The following is a 19,977-nucleotide window of genomic DNA, read 5'->3' as shown; positions in this document are numbered from 1 at the left end:
AATAAAAAACTTGTAGAGCAAGGTCTGCAAATATGAATTTCTGTGCCTGGGCTTTCCTGTATCCCACTGATTTTCCTGTGACTATCTGTTGAAGACCCGGCTGCTGCTTAGAAAAGACCCTACAGTTCCTTCCCAATGTCGGGTCTGGTGATAGCACCAGAGGCAAAGCTGCAGGTCCTGTGTCTCCAGGTCTGCATTTCCAGCACCTAAAGTTAATATTCCTGTGTTGAAATAAGAAGGATGACTCGGTGTTTGAGAACTGTGAGGCCCCAAAGATGATTGTAACAGGAAATGTCTTACTATTTGTTTAAATAGAGTGATGCAAACTGCATCCTTCTGTGCTGATACCAAATTAAAGTAAGGAGGAGATTTTTGGAGTTATTCTGCTTTTAAGTGCAACAGGAAAAAAAAAGCACTTAAAGGTACCATGCAGCTGATGGAAAACTACAGTTCCCAGTAATTTGTATTATCAGACATGATGTGTTTCTTAGACATTTTAAATGCCTTATTGCCTGTTCCTGTGTCATGACCTCATACACCCTGTTCTTGCAAACTGAGTAACTGCTCAAACACGCAATCGGAGGTGAAATTAAGGCAACTTTGGTGTGCCGTGAAACAGCTTGTTAGCACAGGCAATTCCATGATTCCTGATAGAACAGATGCTGAATCAGAGCTGATTGCAGAGGGAGGAATCAATTTTTTGCTGTTGAATTACTCTTATCTTCAAAGATGCAAATGATTCCACATTTATTCAGCAGGACAAGTCCTGAGGTTTTTGTATTCCATGTTGTTCATTGCTGTGCCATTTGTTACGATGATTTGGCTTTTAATCTACCAATGAATACTGAATAAAGAATTAAATCATGAATCAGATCTCTTCTGTTGCTTGTCAGTAACACAAGCCATTTTTATTTTCAATTTCAGGTTTCTTTTACAGTAGAGGACAAAAATAAATTATGAGTGAAAAGAAGTTAAAATTATTCTTCTCAAGCAAGTCTCCTGTATCAATGCTTAATCCTTCCATTATGTCTGATATCATTAATCATTCTACTGTAATATTTGACACAATCATTTTTGGGACAAATGGGGATCTAATATAAAAGCTGCAATAATACTGACTTATGTGGAACTGCAGCTAATTATAACATATTTGAATTTTCATCTTTCATTAAAGACCCCTATAAAATGAACAACCTTTCACACTGCTGAAATTACTGAAACAGGAAAGCAGAGGAGCGGTGAGGCAAGAGGCATCCAACGACAACAGAAGAAATCTCAGCACCATAATGAGCCAATATCAGTTGTTGATGGATTCTTTTTAATTGTGGGCTTTTTCTCTTTCAGGTGGCTTCTCTACCACAGCTGTGGGACTCAGCTTATTTAAGTTGTAATGGTTTGGTTGCCTTGATTCATGAACGACTGACTCTGCCATCTTCAGAGGTTAAACATCACTTCAGTCTTCACAGGTGGACTAGAAGAGATAAAGGAGACAGGATGCCATTGCAGAAAGATATGTCTCACCAAGCAAGAGGATGAGAGTTCACTAAATGTTCCTCAAAGCAGCCTCTCCTTCCTCTCTCCCCACTGCGTCTTCACTGTGCCTTTACTTGTAGACCTCTAGACCGCCAATCTTTTGAGTTCTCTGTGTCAGGTTCAATGTTTGTGTTCAGTTCCTTGGAGAAGCATCAGGCATTGCTCTGCCTTGAGATCCTGTCAGTGCTCAAAGCCTCAGATCCATCTGGAGAGAGAAAATAAACAGCAAAAATTCCCAGTTTGTGTATTAGCTAAAAAGGTGGTTAGTCTCTGCTATTTCTGTGTTTGGGATCCTCAGTCTGAATGTGGGCTCATTACTCTATTGAATTATATATCAGAAGTAATTTCTTTTCCTGGGAAGCGAATCCTGCATATTTAGGGGAATACAGTATGGGTAAATGAAAGTGGTATAGAAGGTAATCTTATCCCCCAATGAGTTGCAGCTGGACCAATTACTAAAGATTAGAAGTAGGCCTGATCTCAACAGGCCACACCTGTAGCTGATAAGAACAAGTGGTATAAAAAAAGTGGATTGGTGGGATCTGGAGTAAGAGGAGTTAGGTGACTGCTGTAAGGACCAGGAAGAGACAGTGCATAGAGGAGCTGCTTGTGAGAAACATGGTGGAGGTATGAAGCTCTAGTGATGTGAAATCCTTGTACTATAATGATGTTAGAACTCATGCTATCTAAGACAACATACATATGTGCAAATCTATTCCAAAATGGATTCCTTGTGTCTTTCAGTTGTTGCTTTTGCCTTGGATAGTCTTCAGAAAAACAAATTGTCTGATTAAGTTCACCATTGGTTTTGCCCCTCATCTAGAAATAAGAGGAGATCATAGATTTAGCACATTTTGTGGGTGCTGAGATTCATATGCAGTGTTGAAGGAGCAGCAGCTTTCCTTGGTAGCCCCTCTCTTGTGCTGCCCTTAAGCATCCTGGATTGACGCATTTTTCATTTCCCAATGCAATTGAACCTTTCTCTGCTGGTGCTTCAGCAAAGCTGTAATATCTCCAAGCCTAACAGAAAGGTTATTCTGAAGTTTTCAGTTACAGGAGTATTAATGCCAGGCTTGTTTCCTTAACGGTCTGTTACATGCTGTAGGCAAGGATTGTGCTGTTTGAGGTGAATACAGCAAAAACTGCTGTGCAGATCTGCCCACTTCAGACAACTCAGTGGAAACCAGATGAATGACACTGTTTCAGGCATGGACCAGAGCAGTAGGAAGATGGCTAGCAAGAGTAAGGGTTTATTGGTATAGTGAAGGGTAGTTTTTCTCCCTTCCCTGCCAATCCCTTTTAAAGAAGTCTCTGAGCAGAAACAAAGGCTTGCAGTCCACCATCATCTGCTGTGTCACTTCTTTTCACGGATTTCTGTGCTGTTTTTCTCACCTCTGCAGTTATTCCATTTATCCCTGTTTATATGGTATGACCTCATTTGTAATGCATCTGTTCTTAGTTACTCTCCATCCTTTCATTCTTCTAAACTTCATTGTATTCCTCTAGAAATCACCTTTTTGTTTTTAAGCTTCTGTCTGCCTCTCAAGGTTTCTGCATTTTTTGTTACCGTCTTTCTATGGAGCATCTTTGTTCTCTGTCTATCTTAAGCCCAGTTTCTTCAGCAGTTTCTTTCATCTCACTGCTGCTGGACTTCCTACATCTTGTCCCCACTGTGTCATTTTTGAGTCACAAATGGAAGGCTGAGCTGCAAGGCTGCAGTAACCCTGGACTTCCACACAGAAGTGTTGTAGCCAAATACAGATGTCCAATTCCAGACCAGGTTGGCAACCTTCTGATGTTATTTATGAGTCTGGAGAAATATTATGTCCCACAAGCACTTTAAATAGCTGGATGTTGGATCAAGTTTGAGTTGGCTAATAACAGTTTTGCATTGCTTTCTGCCTCTTACACAGCCTTGATGATAGGTAAAGGTCTTGCCTGAAGGGCAGGATGGCTCCAGATGAGTTGGGGCAGTTAGGTGGGCATCATTTGTGCTCTGTATTTTTCCTAGAAGCACTGCTTAGTATTTCTTATATTGAATTGTGTTCAGCAGTAGTAATTTTAGAGTATGATTATGATACTCCAATAATAAGCAATAGGGAGTTCTTTACTTAATCCCCACCACATTCTTTAGTTGTTTCTAAAGTCAGTTTGCATTCTACCTCCTAAAATGCAGATTGACTCAATTCTACCTCTGCAAGCTCTACCTTGCACATACCTGTAACACAGAATTAGTATGAATTATGCAATCCCCCTTTAAATCTTCAATCAAGTTTAGCTGCATAGGATTACAATTCACTGGCTAGACTAATTTTACACTTTAATTTCAGGAATTTAAGAGAATGGTGGGAATCTTCAAAGAACATTTTCTCACTTCTCGTGAACTCATTCTCTGGGTATTGAAAGGATCTCAGTGCATCAGTTTGCTAGAGTTGGTGCTTTAATGAGAGACTTTAATGCTACCAGGTGCATTCCTTGATGATTTCAGTTTGCTCTTTTTATCATGAATTTAACATTACTCTTTCAGAGCACATTTTTTCAATCATAAATATTCTCTTTTTGTTTACACAATCACAGTCTTGCAAGTGAAAAGGGGCAGAGATGTTCATTTGAAACATTTCTTACAGAACAAACATTGGCAGCCAAAGGTGAGGATGAGATTCTCAGTGCTTCGTTAGCACAGATGTCCTGGAAAAGGGCACTGAGAGCTCCAGAACTTGGGTAAAGTGGGATTCTTGGAAATAAATGTAAGCTGTCGCTTACCTTACAGGTTTAACTGCAGGAGAGGTGTCTTAGGGAGTGCTGCAGCCTTGCAGCATTGATTCAAATTGGTGCTGTTGTCACAGGCAACAGACAAGTACCAGTGCTCACCTGAAACAGACTGTGCACTGAATTAAACATGGCCATCATGTCACCATGCCTGCTGTGGCCTGTGTGGACAGGTGGCTGAAAGAAGCCATCCCCAAAGCCTTTCCATGCTGAAAGCCTTTGGTTTTTTTCCAGCTGATGGAATACCATTTGCATCTTGCTGGAGGCTCTTATCTCAATCTCTCTCCCTGCCATCCTGCAGTCTTATGAATTTAGTTGCATGTAGAGCTCCTGATCATCACCAAGGAATGACCAAGGTCTAGGAGATAAAACCTTTTTTTCTGGGGACTTTTTGTCCTGGTAGGACTGATCTCTGTATGGCGATCTTCAAACTTTGATATTTCACTTGCTTTTTAGGTAGTGAACTGAGCACTGATGGCCTTGCTCTTGAAGAAGAATATCCTGTGTTGCAGCCTTGCTGCAGGACTTCGCTGTAACACCCTGGTGTATCTACAGTGCAGGACTAGGAGCAGGTGAGAATGCAGCTAAGGTTGTGCCTCATACTTACTAGAGAGACTTCTCCAAGAGTCACCAGATTTAAAGTTTTTCAGAAAAACAAGGATCACACTGTTGGAGTCAGTGCTGTGAACATAAATTCTCACCAAGCACCATGTAAATATTAAAAGTAAATTAATTTCTGTAGCACTTTAAATTCTGTATAAATTCAACCTCAAATGAAAGTCTTATCCCAAAGATTTTATAAAGAACTTGTACGTTTTGGACTGGGGAAGAAAAAAAAATCCCTCCTTTTTAAGTAAAGGGAAAAGCCTAACTCAGAATGTATTGTTATTTACTCCTGTATTCACATTGCACATTAGAATACTTACATAAAATGTGTCAGTTTTCAAAAGCAACTTGTTACTCTGTTTTTCAACTGAACTTGGCCAGGCTAAAAAGAGAATTATACATGCCAGAGGACTGCAGTAAAAGAGATTTAAGGGTTTACAAATAGTGTAACAAAGAGACTATAGTAAGTGACCAGCGGACCACTCAGCAATTTTAATTAAAACTGGGCTGCTTATTGATCTGTTGTAAAGATTCACCCCATCTGCAACATTTCAGCAATGTTCCTATTTCAGAAAACAGCACTTTTAAGAGCCAGTAAAGAATATGGAAGTTAAGAATGGAAATGTTTTGTAACTGGGACATTCTGTGCTAAGATCTTTTTCCATCCCATTTAAGCACCTCACCTATCTTCAAACAAAGATGAAAGCAAATATATGAAATCTATAGGATAGTCTATCCTTGTCTAGTGGAAGGTGTCCCTGCCCATGTCAGGGGCCTGGAAGGAGATGAGCTTTTCCAAACCAAACCATTCTGTGATTCCATGATATTGCTTTTCTAACTTAATGCCAATGGGTTCACTGCATGTCAGTGTGAAAAAAAATCCAACAAGTCTAAAATATATTGGTATTTTTAAAGATCTTATGTTCTTGAAACCAGTGGGATCTTTAGCGGTTGCATCTTCAAGGTGGGCATTTGTCATCCCTGAACTAACTGACCTACATTTCCATTGGGACAACAAAGGAAAGCACTAAAAAGGGGCGAATAAATGCCCTGCACAGGTATGGAAGGACTGTGGTATCAGCAACTGCACTTGGTAGATCTGCGTTGTTCCTGAAGGGTTTGCTTATTTTAAAATTCTAATTATTTCAAATTTCCATTTTTAAAGTAATATGGTGAAGTTAAAATACCCTCAATGCAAATTTGTCACAAAAACCTGGTTTTAAAGCCAGAAATGTCCTGAAATAGCAGTAGTAGCAGTGGCAGAACATCTGTGCTGGAAGGAACCGCTGCTCTGCTCTGGTTGAAAAGAAACACAAACTGAAGGTGGTGATGGGTCTGTTTTTTAATTAAATACATGTATCTTATTTAAAGTTTATGGAGAGCTGTGTTGTGTTTACAGAGCAGCTTGTGTGGCAGCACATGTGATGTCTTCCAGGTAGTGTCTGGTGAGCACCTGGTGTTGGCAGCAGGATGAAGCCATTAATGATTATAATTTTTATTGTTCAATAGCTGTATTTTAAGAAAAAAAAAATAAAGGTCATATGTGTTGAGTTTTACTATGGAACCCAAACGGCTGGGAACTTTATGCTTGCACATGGGTCAAGAGCTTTGAGAAATCGGGGATAGATGTAGAGATGGTTTTTGGAGTGGGAAACATCGTTTTATTTTTAGATGAGGAAAACGCCTCCTTAGGCTATTATTAGGCCAGAACGTTCCTGCTCACCGCAGTGGTGAGGTGAAGCGTTTAGCCTCCAAACAGCCGTACAGGCCACGGCCTTTTCCGGTGCCCGCCATGCGGAGTTTTCCCTCGGGCTCGCTTTCTGCAGCAGCCCGCCGGGCTGAGGCCCGGCCACGCCACACCCAGCCCCGACTGTCCCCCCACGGCTCCCGTCAGCCCCGGCTGCCATTTCCCGCCGGGGGGCGGCTTCACCCGCCGTGCGCCTCGTCCCATTGGCTGGTAGCGTTGCGGAGGTGCGGCTACCTGCCGCCTGTCGATTGGTGCGTGCGGCTGTCACTCCAGGCGAAGGCGTGGCCTGGCGAGGCGGGTCCCCGCAGGGGCGCTGCGGCCGCAGTTGCGCTCGGGCGGCGGCGGGTGATGGCGGTGGCGATGGGCTCCGCGCTCTTGCTCCTCCTGGCGCTTCTCGGGCCCGCGATCGCCGGATACATCGAGGTGTGTGAGGGGTGCGGGGGAGGGCTCCCCCGGGGTACCTGATGCATAGGCGGGAGGTAAGCGGGATTCGGGGTGTCTCGGCTAGTGTGGAGCCACCTGGAGATTGTCCAGCGTCTTTGAGACCTTCCCGGCGTGGTGAGTTCGTATTTTACCGGTGTTTTCGCGAAAGCCGTATTCCTCGGGCCGCTCATCTGGATTGCAAGCTCCGTCTCACCGGGATGCTTGGGGCCGTTTTTTTGGGGACGTGACCTCGGCATTCTTGGCATGGGAACAGGAGCGGCCAGCTTCAGATGGGTCCAGAAGCATTGAAGACTGTTAGAGGGCTATTCCCTAGAGAAAAATCTCGGTTAAACGAATACATTTGTTTGGTGATGGATCCAAAATAAATCTTTGGGTTGGAACTGGTACCTCGGCTTTCGGGGAAGATGCTTCAGCCAAGTGTAAAGGCTATTCATTTTATATAGAAATGGCTTAGATGCCCATAGCAGTCTGTGTTTGTATGTGTGTGTATATATAAATTCACACACACGCACACATAATCGAGTATATTTTACTTTTGTATGTACGAAACACGTATTGTATTTGCATATATGAAAATAACTGGACAGAGGAAATTCCAGCTTTATCCTAAATCTAAAAGCTCTCCAAACAACAAGATGAGTAGGAGAAAATCTTGTGAGTTTAAAAACTTGATCATATAACTTGTCTTATGAGAGGGAAGGAGCAAAACAAGGAGCTACATATGTGCTGAGCTTGAGAAATGGCACGTAAACAGAATTTAATAATCTATGCCTGAATGTTGTTTGGAAATGCAAAATAGCTGCATCAGTCTTGTGGAGGTTCTGGGTTATTTAGGGCTGGATAAAGAAAAGGCTTGTGGCTGTTTGTGAATGACTTGATTTGAGAGTTTACAGTAAATTTTAGCAAGCTTGGTTAAGCAGAACATCTACCTCAGTGTGATGCAAAAATCCAAAGCTGGTGGTAATTCCTAACTGGCAGTAAACTTGGATATTTTTTACATATGTTGTATAAAACTGGTCTAGTCCACAATTTCTGCTTGTTTGGTTGCTATTGAGGAATACTATTCCACATACTTTGTACCAATCCTTCTGTTAAATTTCTGTAAATCAATGGAACATGGTTGATAACTATTTGTGGAACAACTCGTGGGGAGGTTATCTTGCAGTAAGGATGGTGGTGCTCTGAGGGCATGGAGCTAATGCCCAGATCAGGTTCCTTGGCATTGCCTTGGTGGCAGGGGGCTGTCTGATGCTACATCCAATCTCTTGCACCTGTTTGGCAACTCCTCCAGCTGTAGGTCACTTCCTCTCTTACATCCGAGACAAATTTGGTTGCTGTGCACATCCCTTCTGGAATCTGCTGCTTAGGGACATGTGCCATGAAAAATCAGCTTGGAAAACAAATCTAGCTGTCATTTTATTCCGAAGCCTGGTGTCTGTGTGATGAAACAGATCCCAAGTTTTGCCTGTCCCAGGACTGGCAGAGAGGGAGAACAGCTGTGTCACATGTTGAGGGGCCAGCAGCCCCTGAGAGGGGGGTCACTGACCTTTTAGAGAAGGATTAAAATGAAAATGTTTCTGCAATTCAATTTGCATCCTCTGAAGGCATGATAGCCGCCTTCGTCTGCTGGCATAAAATGTCAGCTGTGGCATTTTAATCCTTATTTTTGCTGCATTCTTTCCCATTGTCTTGTCAGTGGGGGGACTGCAGCTCTCAAGTCTTTATTGCTGTTAGATTTGCTCAAGAACCTCTCTCGATGCAGAGCTTGGGAAGTAAATGGTTTTGTTTTGGGTTTTAGACTGTGGTCATTACTGGATTTTATCAGGTAATGTGATGAAAAATATGCAAGCGATTGGTTTTTTAAATAATCAGGATGTCATTTGAAAGTTATGGAGAATGTGTAACAATGTCTGCAGTTATTAGTTCAGCTGGATTGGCATGGTCCCATTAGGTGGATTTTCTGTCTCTTGATTATCTTAGCTCCCATTCCCTGTCCCTGGAATACCCGGTAATCTTCTTATCAACTACAATCTGTTTTTCTTTCTGTGCAGGACAGAGCAAGGGGAGTGGCAGTTTATTTTTGTCTCTTAAATTATTGTATCCGAACTCTTGACTAGGGTGTTCTCAAGGGTTGGTGCTGGTGACCGTAGGTCTCCCTTTCAGACCATAGTGTGGGGATGGCTGATAACCTCTGACAGTCTCTCTTCCAAATGAGTATGAATAGAAGAGTTTAGAGAAATCATGGATCCCAGCAATTAATATGTTTCTTTTCATAGCAGTATGTGTCTGAATTTTGCTTGTTTTGCTTGTGAAGTCCCCAGGAAACTCAGACAGGACACTGATGCCAACTGGAAAAAGAAAATAAATCTATGCTAATTAGATCTGTATTCCAATGATAAACTACTTCTGCTGTGCCCTCAAGACCTTTGAAGGTGCAAAGTTTTTTTTATTACTTGACCTTTTTGTGTAATCAAATCATAGGCAATGCAGACTTGATATGGCTTTTTTTTTAAATAAGGTTTGGTATTTTTCCAAAGCTCTCTTGGATGCTTACATCTGTTACCTGCCTGCTCAAGTCACCAGGATTTGGGGGAGGGGGAAAAAAAGGGTGTGTTTTGCAGCTGAATTTCATGCTATTATTTTTGTCTTGTATTGCTTAAATTCTCCCTGACAAAAATATCAGCCGTGTGCCATTTCTGCAGACCTTGGGGACTTCTAATTGCCTGCAGCATCGAACAAAGAACTCCACCTAGGGAAATTTCCACTTCGGTGTTTGAGTCCTGAGCAGAAACAGCTCAGGAAAATTCCAGTCTTGATCCTGTGGCCTTTAGTTTACTCTCAGTTCATAAGACTTTACTTCCTGGTCTTAGCAAATACAGCTTTCTATGAAGGTGATTATATACAGTGCCTCTTCTAAGCTTCAATAAAAGCTCATCTGAAACAAAGATATGGAAATAAAGCAAATCTGATACTGCAGGGGAGGTCTGGATTTTCTGCTGCATTGTAGGAGGGCACGTGATGGTGAGTGCTTCTTTTTGGAGGATGCCTTCAGCTCTCCTTGTTTCACCTGTGAAATAATTATCACCTCTATTAAATGTTATTTAGGCTTAATAGCTCTACCAGGGATTGAATGACTTTTTTGTTAATGTGGTTGTTGCATCACCTGCAAGTAACTCAAAAACTGTTCTGTAGGTGGCTTTAGCTGTATTATAATTACGCACTGCTTCTCCTCCAGCTCCTGGGAGTGCAAGCAGGGATTAGTGCAGTTCCCTGTGCTCTGCTCCAGTTGTGCTTCTCTCTAAATGTGCCTTGTAAGTCTTCTGCCATTGCTTTTCCCTGTGTCTTCTGCCATTGCTTTTCCCTGTATGTGTCTTGGAGGTGTATGGGCTCAATCTCGGAAGTGTAAGTCACTTGACTGCAGCCTCTGCTTCTACACTTGTGCTTAAACCAAAGCCTTGTTCCTCAGCTGAAAATAGAAGAGAATTACACCATCCCCATCTATTTCTTGTTAGAAGGCAAAGCCTTTTCCTTTCTTTTTTTACACTTCAGCATTTCACACTCTGCTCTTTAACTCCTCAGGCTTTTGAAATTGATGCAATCCCTCAGACTCTTGTGCTTCTTCTGTGCAGTAAAACTTGCTTTGTTTTTAACTTCAGGCAGTCAGCACCTTTGAAACATAGTGTTAATTTAATATTATACTTGCTCTTAATTGGAAGGCTTTGAATACTCACAATGGCCTAGAAACCCTTCTGGTGAGGCTCTTAATTCAGAACTGTACTTGAAATTGCAAGATGGACCCCCCCTTTTTTTTTCCTCTCATCTAAACTGTTGTCTGCACCCATTATGTGTGTGTTCTGCTTTCTCTATTCTCTCAGTGTGTTTGTCACAGTGAAATGGCATCTCCTACCACAGGTTTTACTTGCTGAGTATCTTAAATGGAGTATTTAGGGCTCTGTGACTATGCATTAACTATATTAGTGTTATCATTTGTCTTTGGGTATTTTCCTTTTCAGCTTTTTCCTATAGGTGCCAGTAAGTCTCAGGTTTGTGGGGAGAAATGGGTTGACACCATTGTGCATAAAATTTACAATTTTCCATATTTTCCATATGTGAGTTACAAAGTAGTAAGAAGGAAGATGTGAGTAGAATAAATTGTCAGGTTTGTTTTATTGTGAATTATCCAAAATGACATGTTTTTTCTGGTTTGGAAGGGTTGATGGCTCCTCCTTAGATAAAATAGGATGGAAGTAACTTTAGCCTGTTAATACTGTTACTTCTATAGGGCAAGTGGTTGGTGCTGTTGGAGCAGCACTCTCACTTCTGAGGGGCAGTGCACAGGGAAAAGTGCATTTTGGGAGGCATAATTTGGCTGGGGTTTTCTTTGAGAGTAATATTAGATTCTTCTTAACATTAGATTTGACTTCTCTATGAATTCCTGCAGCTGTAAGCAGGGAGGTTTATATACATGCGCACACACACACATTTCACATGGAGATCTAGCTTGTGAATGACACTTTTTTTTTTTAACTTGTTCAGCACTAGATTTACTACTTCCACCTCCATCTGCCTTCTCTATTGGAGTTAAATATATATTTGTGATTGAGTGTTCTCTAAGCTATGCTACCTTATGGGAGGACATGGAAAACCTATGTACCAAAGAATACAGAAGTGCAGTTCAGCTTTTAGCCTGGCTTTTAAATGTCCATTGGTTCTAGTGCTTGCTCTGAAGGATTTATATTTAAAACACAAAATTTTGTCTTTATGTGCATTTGTAGGAGTCTAAGTTACAATCTGAGATGAATGATCAAAACACCAATGTTCTGCAAATGATGTTAAACTAATCTCCCTGGCAGCCAAACCCAGCCTTCTTGGCTTTATGTAATCAGGTGTCCACCTGATCAGGAGCACATGTGGCTAAGCTGCTTACCAGCTTTTCATTTGGAGGTATTACAGGGATGTTTTGTATGCAGCCAGTGGGGAAAAGGATGTACTCCTTATTCTTGAAAGATCAACCTGTAGATGTACTAAATTGAGTTCTGACTCCGTCTTGTCGTGTTTGCCTGCTGTGGTAATGCTCTTGTATGAATGAATGTATTGCAGACCTTGATTTTAGTTTATATTTTCAATAGCCTCCTAGTCACTCTTAACTAGTGGGCACAGTCAAATGCTCCTGATCTCTGTGGCAATTGGTGATTTATTTCACTTTCCGTTTTTGCTGGTGACAATGGGAAGTCAAATCACATGTTGGCACTCTGTTTCCTGAGGAAAACTCGCTGCTGGGTGAGGCATAGTAGAGAACAAAAGGCTTTCTGGACTACAGGCAGGCCTGGTTCATGTACTTTTCATCTGATTTAGGGATTTCTCCTGGCAAGACTGGCCCAGTAGTCTGTGATGACTGGTACAGCTGGACTATCCTGATGTTGGAGTGTTTACTGCAAGGATAGTGGCTTCACTTGAGCTGTTTTTTTCCTGATGATTTGTTTCTCAAAACGACTCTGTTGGGCTGTGCAGTAACATCTGTTAGCAGTGGTTTGAGGGAATTCTTAGTTCTCAACCTGCAGATCAGTGGCTGCTTACAGAGTTTAGTCTTCTTTGCCAGTGCTTTCTTGGGGGATTCCTCCTCTGGACCTTCAAAAGTCTCACCAGTTATTTCTAGTGCCAGGATTTCCTGCACAGGTGAGCTGTGGGGTAGAATGCTTTGGCTAGACAAGGCCTTCGGTTGATGAAGCAGGGTCTGAAGTTGTTATTCCATGCAGTATGTGAGCTTCAGAGAAACTTATGGAAGAGACAAGTCAATAATTGTTTGGCTTGGATGGCTTCACTGTGCTTTGAGATTAAGGGAAAATCATTATCAAATGATGAATTTGAGCTCAAGTTTTTTAAACTATCAAGTATGAAGGGCATTAAAATTGTCAGTATAACTTAGATGCAGCCTGAAAAAAAACCCCAATGAAACCCACAGAAGGTGGGAGCTGTGCCTTGGTTCCCAGTTGCACTGGAGAAGCTTTGGGGTGAGGCACTGAGTCATTGGTGTGTTACAGCTGTTGGCAGTGTCACCGACCTGTGGTATCCTGCCGAGGTGCAGCAAATGATAAACGTGCCTCAGCACGCCTCAGTCAGATCCCAGCCTCTGGCTCTGTGACAGGGATGCATTTAGGTAATTTCATACAGTAAGCTTCTCTCTAACAAAATTATAGCAGTGCAGAGTGTATTTTGATCCAGGTCAAGGACAGGGACAGGCAGATACTCACAGGCACACCAAGCTGGCTGAGGCCATGCTTTACTTGACTCTAACAGCAGGTTGATATTCAATGAAATTTCTGTTTAAAAGTAGCTAACTATCATCTCCTTATGGATGATTTCATGTTTAAATAAATGCAGTGTTTAACATTGAAAGTTCCTGTTCTCATTTAGGTCTCTTTTCCTCCAAAAAATGTTTTCTGGTTATATTATATTTTCAAATGCGGGAGCTGTTCTGAGGTGAGGGTCAGGGGGTTGGTTTCTTTCAATTCTTGCATTAGTGAGAATTTTATTATTCTGTTAATGCTCTACTATAGCAGAGCTTGTGTTTTTTCATTAAGATGTTGTGTTTGAGTTCTTGACCCCATCACTGCAAAGCTCTTAATGGAGCCAGTGAGGTGAACTCAAAAATCTTCATCTGGTGATGATGTTGCAGAGATGAAACAGAGGTTTAGCAAACTACTTGGTATTTTCCAGGAGTTGCCTTATGCTAACTTCAGTACTGAGATGCTTAAATCAAGAGCCAAACATTTGCATTTTTAATCTTTGGGGTTTTTCTTTAAAGGCTCTCATGTTATTTTTAGCTCCAGCTCCCTGCCAAAAGCTTTGTTCCTTTTATTTTGGATTTTGTGTTGATGAATCCCACTAGTTATGATGTAATTGCATGGTGTGAAATGACAGCAACAAAAAGAAAAATCTTAACCCATACCATCTGTTACAATAAATATTATGCACTCCTATTAGATTTCAAGCGGATTTGGATTGCATATTTACAACAGAAGCTGGTCTCTGCTTAGACGTATGCTACCCTCTAGCATAAAGCCTTTAATCACCAAATTCTCTATATGATTTTGGATTTGACATGACACATTGCCAGGTTTAAATTTAGTTGTTTTTTTTATCAGTGTTTAATCTTCTGTCATTCATATCAGGCCTAGTAACTTGCCAGAAATGGTCCTAGAGGAATCTGCGTGAATTAGGATAATTCACTAATACCAAGCACTCGTTGTCTTCTTACAGTGGTTGTCTTACAGTAATTGTGGCCTGAAATAGAGAGGGGCAGAATTACTTTAATCTCATAAGTATTCTTCTCAAAGATTAAATGCAAAATGTTGATTCAGACCTGTGGTTGGTGCTCCCTGAGAAGTATTGGCATTTGAATGTGTCTTTTCCTGCATAATTTATCAAAGCCCTCACTGAAGAAATTGAATTTGATAGGTGTTTTGTTTTATGCTGCTGCAAGATTGCAAACATGTTTAGAAACCCTAAAGAATGAAATGGTGTCAGGATCCAAGCAGAGCACGGAGCCTGCCTTAGTAGCCTTGGTCAAAGATGAATTCTGAAATGCAGGGTACGGCAGTGCTTGTGCGTGAACTGAAATGTGCTGCCTGACAGGAAAAAAGGAAACTGAGAAATTGTTGAGGGTGCATGTTATTGTGGAAACCGGTTGTTACTCTTGAATGGAGCAGGGTGCTCGCAGCTCCCATTTGGACTTGGGATAAGATTTAAGTGCCTCCAAGTAGTTTGAGTTGCAGGGTTTCAATAACCACTTTATTTGCAGAGGCTTTAAGTAGAGCCTCAGTGCTGGAAATGTCAGGCGATGGAGAAGGTTTTCCCTTGGTAACCAGCCAAAAAAAAAGGAGATTTTGCATTTGCGGTGTATTGAGGTATTAGAGCTCAGCCTTTGGGCATGGATGGACATGATGCTGTGGCTTACCTGGGCAAGACCCAAATCCCAGGAGTGGCTGAGGGAATTCTTGAGGGGGTCACAGAATGAAGTTGTGGTGCTCCTTTGAGTGTGTGAAGTTTGGGCTTAGGACAGAGCATTGTGTCACTGCAAGAGACACTGGGGAAAGAAGGGAGGGGGAAAAAACATGTTCCTGCCCCGTCACTCCTGATAAATGCTGTCTTGTTCAAATTGCATCAATACTTGCCCTGCAACAAAGCCAGTCAGTATGTGGATGTCCTGTTTAGGACACAACCACTTTTTCGGAAGCAATTTCCCCATAGCTGAGGCAGAGATGGATGACCTCCCAGAGCAAAGGCTGGATGGGGTGGAAGGGTTTGCACTGCTGTATGTCCACCTTGTCTACAGCTGTCTTTGTGGGCTGGATCACAGCTTGTCACCTGTTCCGTCCCTCTCCTCCTGCCTATGTGCTTATGAACTTTTTGTCTTTTTTTCATGGTATACACATTTGAATTTGTGAATAAGAACTTGCACTAATCACAAGAGCTGAAACCTATTACCTGTGTTTGAATTCATAGTGCTGTGTTTTATGCATAGTGTTTTTAAATAATCTTTAATTTTAAATCCTTGTGTCTTGCTGCAGAGTATATCTTTGTTTCTCAGGTTAAGAGACAAAGAAATAAACATAAACCAGCTGATCTCTCCCTGCACAGCAGGTCTTTCCTTTTGCATCCTGGCTGCCAGGAAGAGGAACTAGAAGAGCTGGATTCCTCATGTAGCAGGGCTTTTAAATGGCAGGAAATCTTCTTTCAGATTTGCTAAAATGCAAAATCCACAGTACAGACAAAAGGGATTTTGAAGTTGAGGCTGAAATTTCTGGGTTTGGATAGATTTGTTGTGCTCAATTCTGCTGAGCGAGCTTTTGCAACTTGCTTCACATGGGACTTAGCATGATGAGTAGAATACTTTTCAAAATATAACTATGAGCGGCTTTCCACAGAGCATCTACAGCATGTTAATTCCCTCTTTCACTGCAGGGCCCTGAGTAGAATGCAGCATTGTAGTCCTTTTATAATAGATACTGATGGATTTCAGGAGCAGTGCTGTTCTGAAATGGCCACTGTCATACTTTTAGTGGTGTGTGTGTGCAAATGCTAAACTCCGTACTCCAAGGAAGAATATTATGGAGACACCCAGGAAAATTTTGGGCTGCAAGCTTCCTGTGTGCTGTAGCAGAGACATGAGGAGCACTGCTTTCCATGACCCTAAATGGCCTTTTGCTCCAGGCAAAAGCAAAGATGATTTTACTTCATTTGCTTTGCTGTCCTTGATTTCACTTTGGCTTTTTGAGCTTTATGCCACTGTCTTAAAGATTTTTGCAAAAATTTGCATCATTATTCCTCATTATCTAAGTGGCTGATAGCATAACTCATAATTTTCTGTTGTTTTATTTATTAGGCTGTGATTCTTATATTTATTTTTATCTTATAACTGGGGGCATAACAAACATTTAGCCACAGCTGGCAGCAGCATTAACTAAGATAGGTTTAATGTGCTAAACTTTCAGCAGCTCTTCCCCTGGTGTTGACTTGGAGATGCATTGGCTCTGAGAGTCCTTTGTCCTCTTTTTTTTTAAGAGGATGCTGTTGACCTACTCTAAGCTGTTTCTCAATCCATAAAAGAGGGCTGATTTTTACTGTTTATAACAGCAAGCTTTAGATACACCAGATAAAGCAAAGCAGAGATTTCTTTTTGGTTTATAGTATTTGCCTTGGAATGACTGCTCTGCCTTGAAGTGGCTCTTCACACAGATCTCTGAGCAGCATCCATCTCACAGTCTCTACCTACAACATGTCCAGGATGATGCTCTTCACTGATGAAGAGGATTAAAATAGTCATTAAGCTGCTGAATACATCAAATGTCCTGTAAGGTACAAAATAAAGATAGAGAGACTGAACATGCTGGAGTGATGCAATCTGTTGGAATGCACCAGGATGGGAACATCTTTAACTTGAGCCAGACTTGAAATGCTTATATCATAGAAAGATGAAATCAGGGCTTAGTTTCCATATGGAAACGCTTGGCCTAGTGCTGTCTGTAGAGACACTTTCTTGCTCTCATTTTTCTCTGCTGTGTTTAAGTGGATAGTTGCTCCTATCTGCCCCACCTTGACTCCTGAGTGGCACTTAAAATGGTATGCTTGGCACTATTGTTAGGATGCTTCCTGCAGTGAATTAACTCTGGTAACAACCCAAAGCAGAGGACTGTTCTTATTTATTCCCACCTCTCTGGCTTAACATTCAGAACCTTTAATTGACAGGTATAACTATGAAAATACAGACAGCCTCTAATGCAATTCTATGACTGTGACTGAATAGTTGATCCATTTGCCTTTTTTGTCCAGGCTGTAGAGTTGCCCTGCAGCCTTGACACCTACAAATCCATTTTGTGCTGGTTACCAAACCTGTTTTCCCCCTCTAACAGGTACTATAGTGGCATACAAAGGTCTCAGTGCAATATTCTCAGAATGTTCCCAGCCTCATAATGCAAATCCATGGTCCTACTGCTGGTCCCACTGCTGTCCAGGCTGGCTAGGAATTGTACAGGGAGAGGCAGCCTCCAGGATAATTAAAGCATGCATGGAACTCATTTGGGCTCTCAGTGATTTGTTGGGGGTTTTTTTTGTGTTTTTTGTTAAGATGTCCGAAGTACTAATATTAGAATGAGGTATGCTTCTGGCTGTCTCGTGCTATTGCATATCAGGCTATAATTTTAGTATAGCTTTCTTGTGTGCTGCTCTCTTATGATTTCAGACATCTGAGTAGATTCTGTGGGGCTAATCAATATCAGGGATTTGCCAGATTCAGGTAGAGATAATATTTGCAGCTGAGATGTGTGCATAGCTGGGTTTCTGAATTTAAAAAACACCTTAGTGGGCCATGTCTGAAGTCAACCAGTGAAATACAAAATCACCATTCCCCAGGGTTAGAACTTTATGCAACATTTTCATCCTTTGACTTTGAGAAAGCGCTATTGAAATGACTCTGCCCATGGATAGGAAAATGGTGAGTGGCCCATTGCATCAATAGGCAGATCAATCTACCCTCCAACCACCGTCCCAGTGATCAGATTTGCATGTTAAGTCAACATTTCCATCGTTGTATCTGCTTGTGGGGTCAAGGAAAGCCAAACTTGTTTGGAAGGCTGACCATTTATTTGTCTCTCATTCAGGCGTGTCTTCCAAGAGCATCTGAGCAGGAGAAAGAAAAGCATCTCTAAGTAAAAGTCAATAGTCACTTCTTTCCCTGCCTGATAGCCTTTTCCAAGCAGGAAGATAAAGAATTGTTTGGAATGCTTGTGTTCAAAATTACGTATCTTGACAGTTTTCTTTACAGTTCCTCCACCTGGTCTTTATTTAAAAAAAAAAAAAAAAAAAAAAAAAAAAAAAAAAAAAGAAGCCACTGTGATGGATAGGCCGGGAAAAGGGTTTAAAAAACAAATTAAGAAATACTAGGAAATACTAGTACATTTAGAGACCTTGAAGAGGAATATCAGTTGAAGTAATGGAAATTCTCGGTGGATAGTGCCTCTTTAAGGCATAACAAGATTGTCTAAAACTGTTCCGCCTGCTCTTTTTCAGAGAGTAATTTCCCTTGCTATTGCAGAACAGGCAGTTTTTGCTTCTACCTTTGGAATAAAGCTTTCAGCACCTGATTGTTTTGTGCTTAGAAGCCCTCAGTGAAGTGTCAAATTACTTAAAACTCATCAAGAACCCGCCCATCAGGTGGGTGCAGCTGCAGAATTTACCACCTAGTAAATTCTTCCACTAATCTTATGGTCAGTTGTTTTTCAGCCAAGTGAGCAGAAAAGAATAGTGTTCTCTCCCCTACCTTGAATTTTTTCAGAAAATTAATAAAGAAACATCAAGGAAATAATTATCAGTGTACAGAGGGTTCGTGCTTCCCACTGAAACCTGGGAGAGATTATTAACAAGTTAAAATCTCATTTTATCAAAGATAAAAATCACCTCTCCCATTTTGTTTATTTCCATGTGGTGCTACACAATCTGATACAGCTCAATAGGGTGAAGAGCTGTAAAATTCAGCATAAGAAATTCAGGTGTTCAACATGCAAAGCCAGGTAAATATTCTGCAGTGATAACCCTGAAATATCAGAGGTTCTAGGCTTGCTTCTGTGGAGCTAGTTCTACTTTCTGGATCAGCAAAATCAGTAATGGGTATTTCAGCCCAGCCAGCTTGAGTCTGTTCTATAAATTACCACTTAATTTTCTAATAGCAATTAGGCAGCTGTTCTAAGTAGAGCTCTGCTGCTTCCTGTGAAGGAGCTGGTTAATATGGCCATTAGAGCTTTTTGCAAGCCTAGCTGTGGGGTGGTGCTGTGACTGTTAAACCCTGGCTGATGAATTAATGCTTCAGAAATAAAATGATGCTAAATTACTAAGGATTGCTTTTAAAGAGTGGAAAAAATGGAAATACATTAAGCCATTGCTGAGGTCCTTTACTTTCTGTGACCCTGCTGCTGACAAATTTTGGAGGTGCTTCAAAATGCTTTTTGTCATTTGACTTCTCATGTGTCAGACTGCTCAATCCAGGTGTCTGAGTTCTAGAGAACGGATGGAAGTCTACCTTTCATCCCCTGCTTTGGAAGAAGGTAAATTGGGAGATTCGAGCCTGAATTCTGCTGATAGTCACAGAACCTTTTGAGAGTTGGTTGGCTATGTGGGTAAGCTTAAAAATGAGCAAATAAAGCTTTTGCCCTCAGACTCTTGGAAGTAAGAAGTGTTGCTCTGAGGCTTCTTCCAGTACTCCTGCCTCTTCCATACTTAACCAGGATGGTGCTTGCCCATGCCCTTCATTCTGCCCTTGCTTGAGGGCTTGCTCCCTCACCTTCAGTTTGCTGGCAGTGGTGGAAGGCAGCTGGCAGCCTTTC

General features: G+C 41.5%; 1 protein-coding gene across 7 annotated transcripts in view; it reads left to right on the top strand.

The window, feature by feature from the left end:
- Window positions 1-6,949: 6,949 nt before the first annotated feature.
- Window positions 6,950-19,977, top strand: part of APLP2 (amyloid beta precursor like protein 2) — a 49,276-nt gene continuing 36,248 nt past the window's right edge. For all 7 annotated transcript variants that reach the window (XM_084221551.1, XM_084221550.1, XM_084221549.1 and 4 more), the window contains exon 1: window positions 6,950-7,078. In XM_084221551.1, the coding sequence (XP_084077677.1) occupies window positions 7,004-7,078 (75 nt within the window). In that variant the 5' untranslated portion in view covers window positions 6,950-7,003. The remainder of the gene's footprint in view (window positions 7,079-19,977) is intronic.

This window comes from Fringilla coelebs (genome assembly GCF_963513975.1).
Source record: "Fringilla coelebs genome assembly, chromosome: 25".
Classification (NCBI taxonomy): Eukaryota; Metazoa; Chordata; class Aves; order Passeriformes; family Fringillidae; genus Fringilla; species Fringilla coelebs.
The sequence above is the reverse complement of the archived record's forward strand: the minus strand, read 5'-3'. Positions and strand labels throughout refer to the sequence as shown.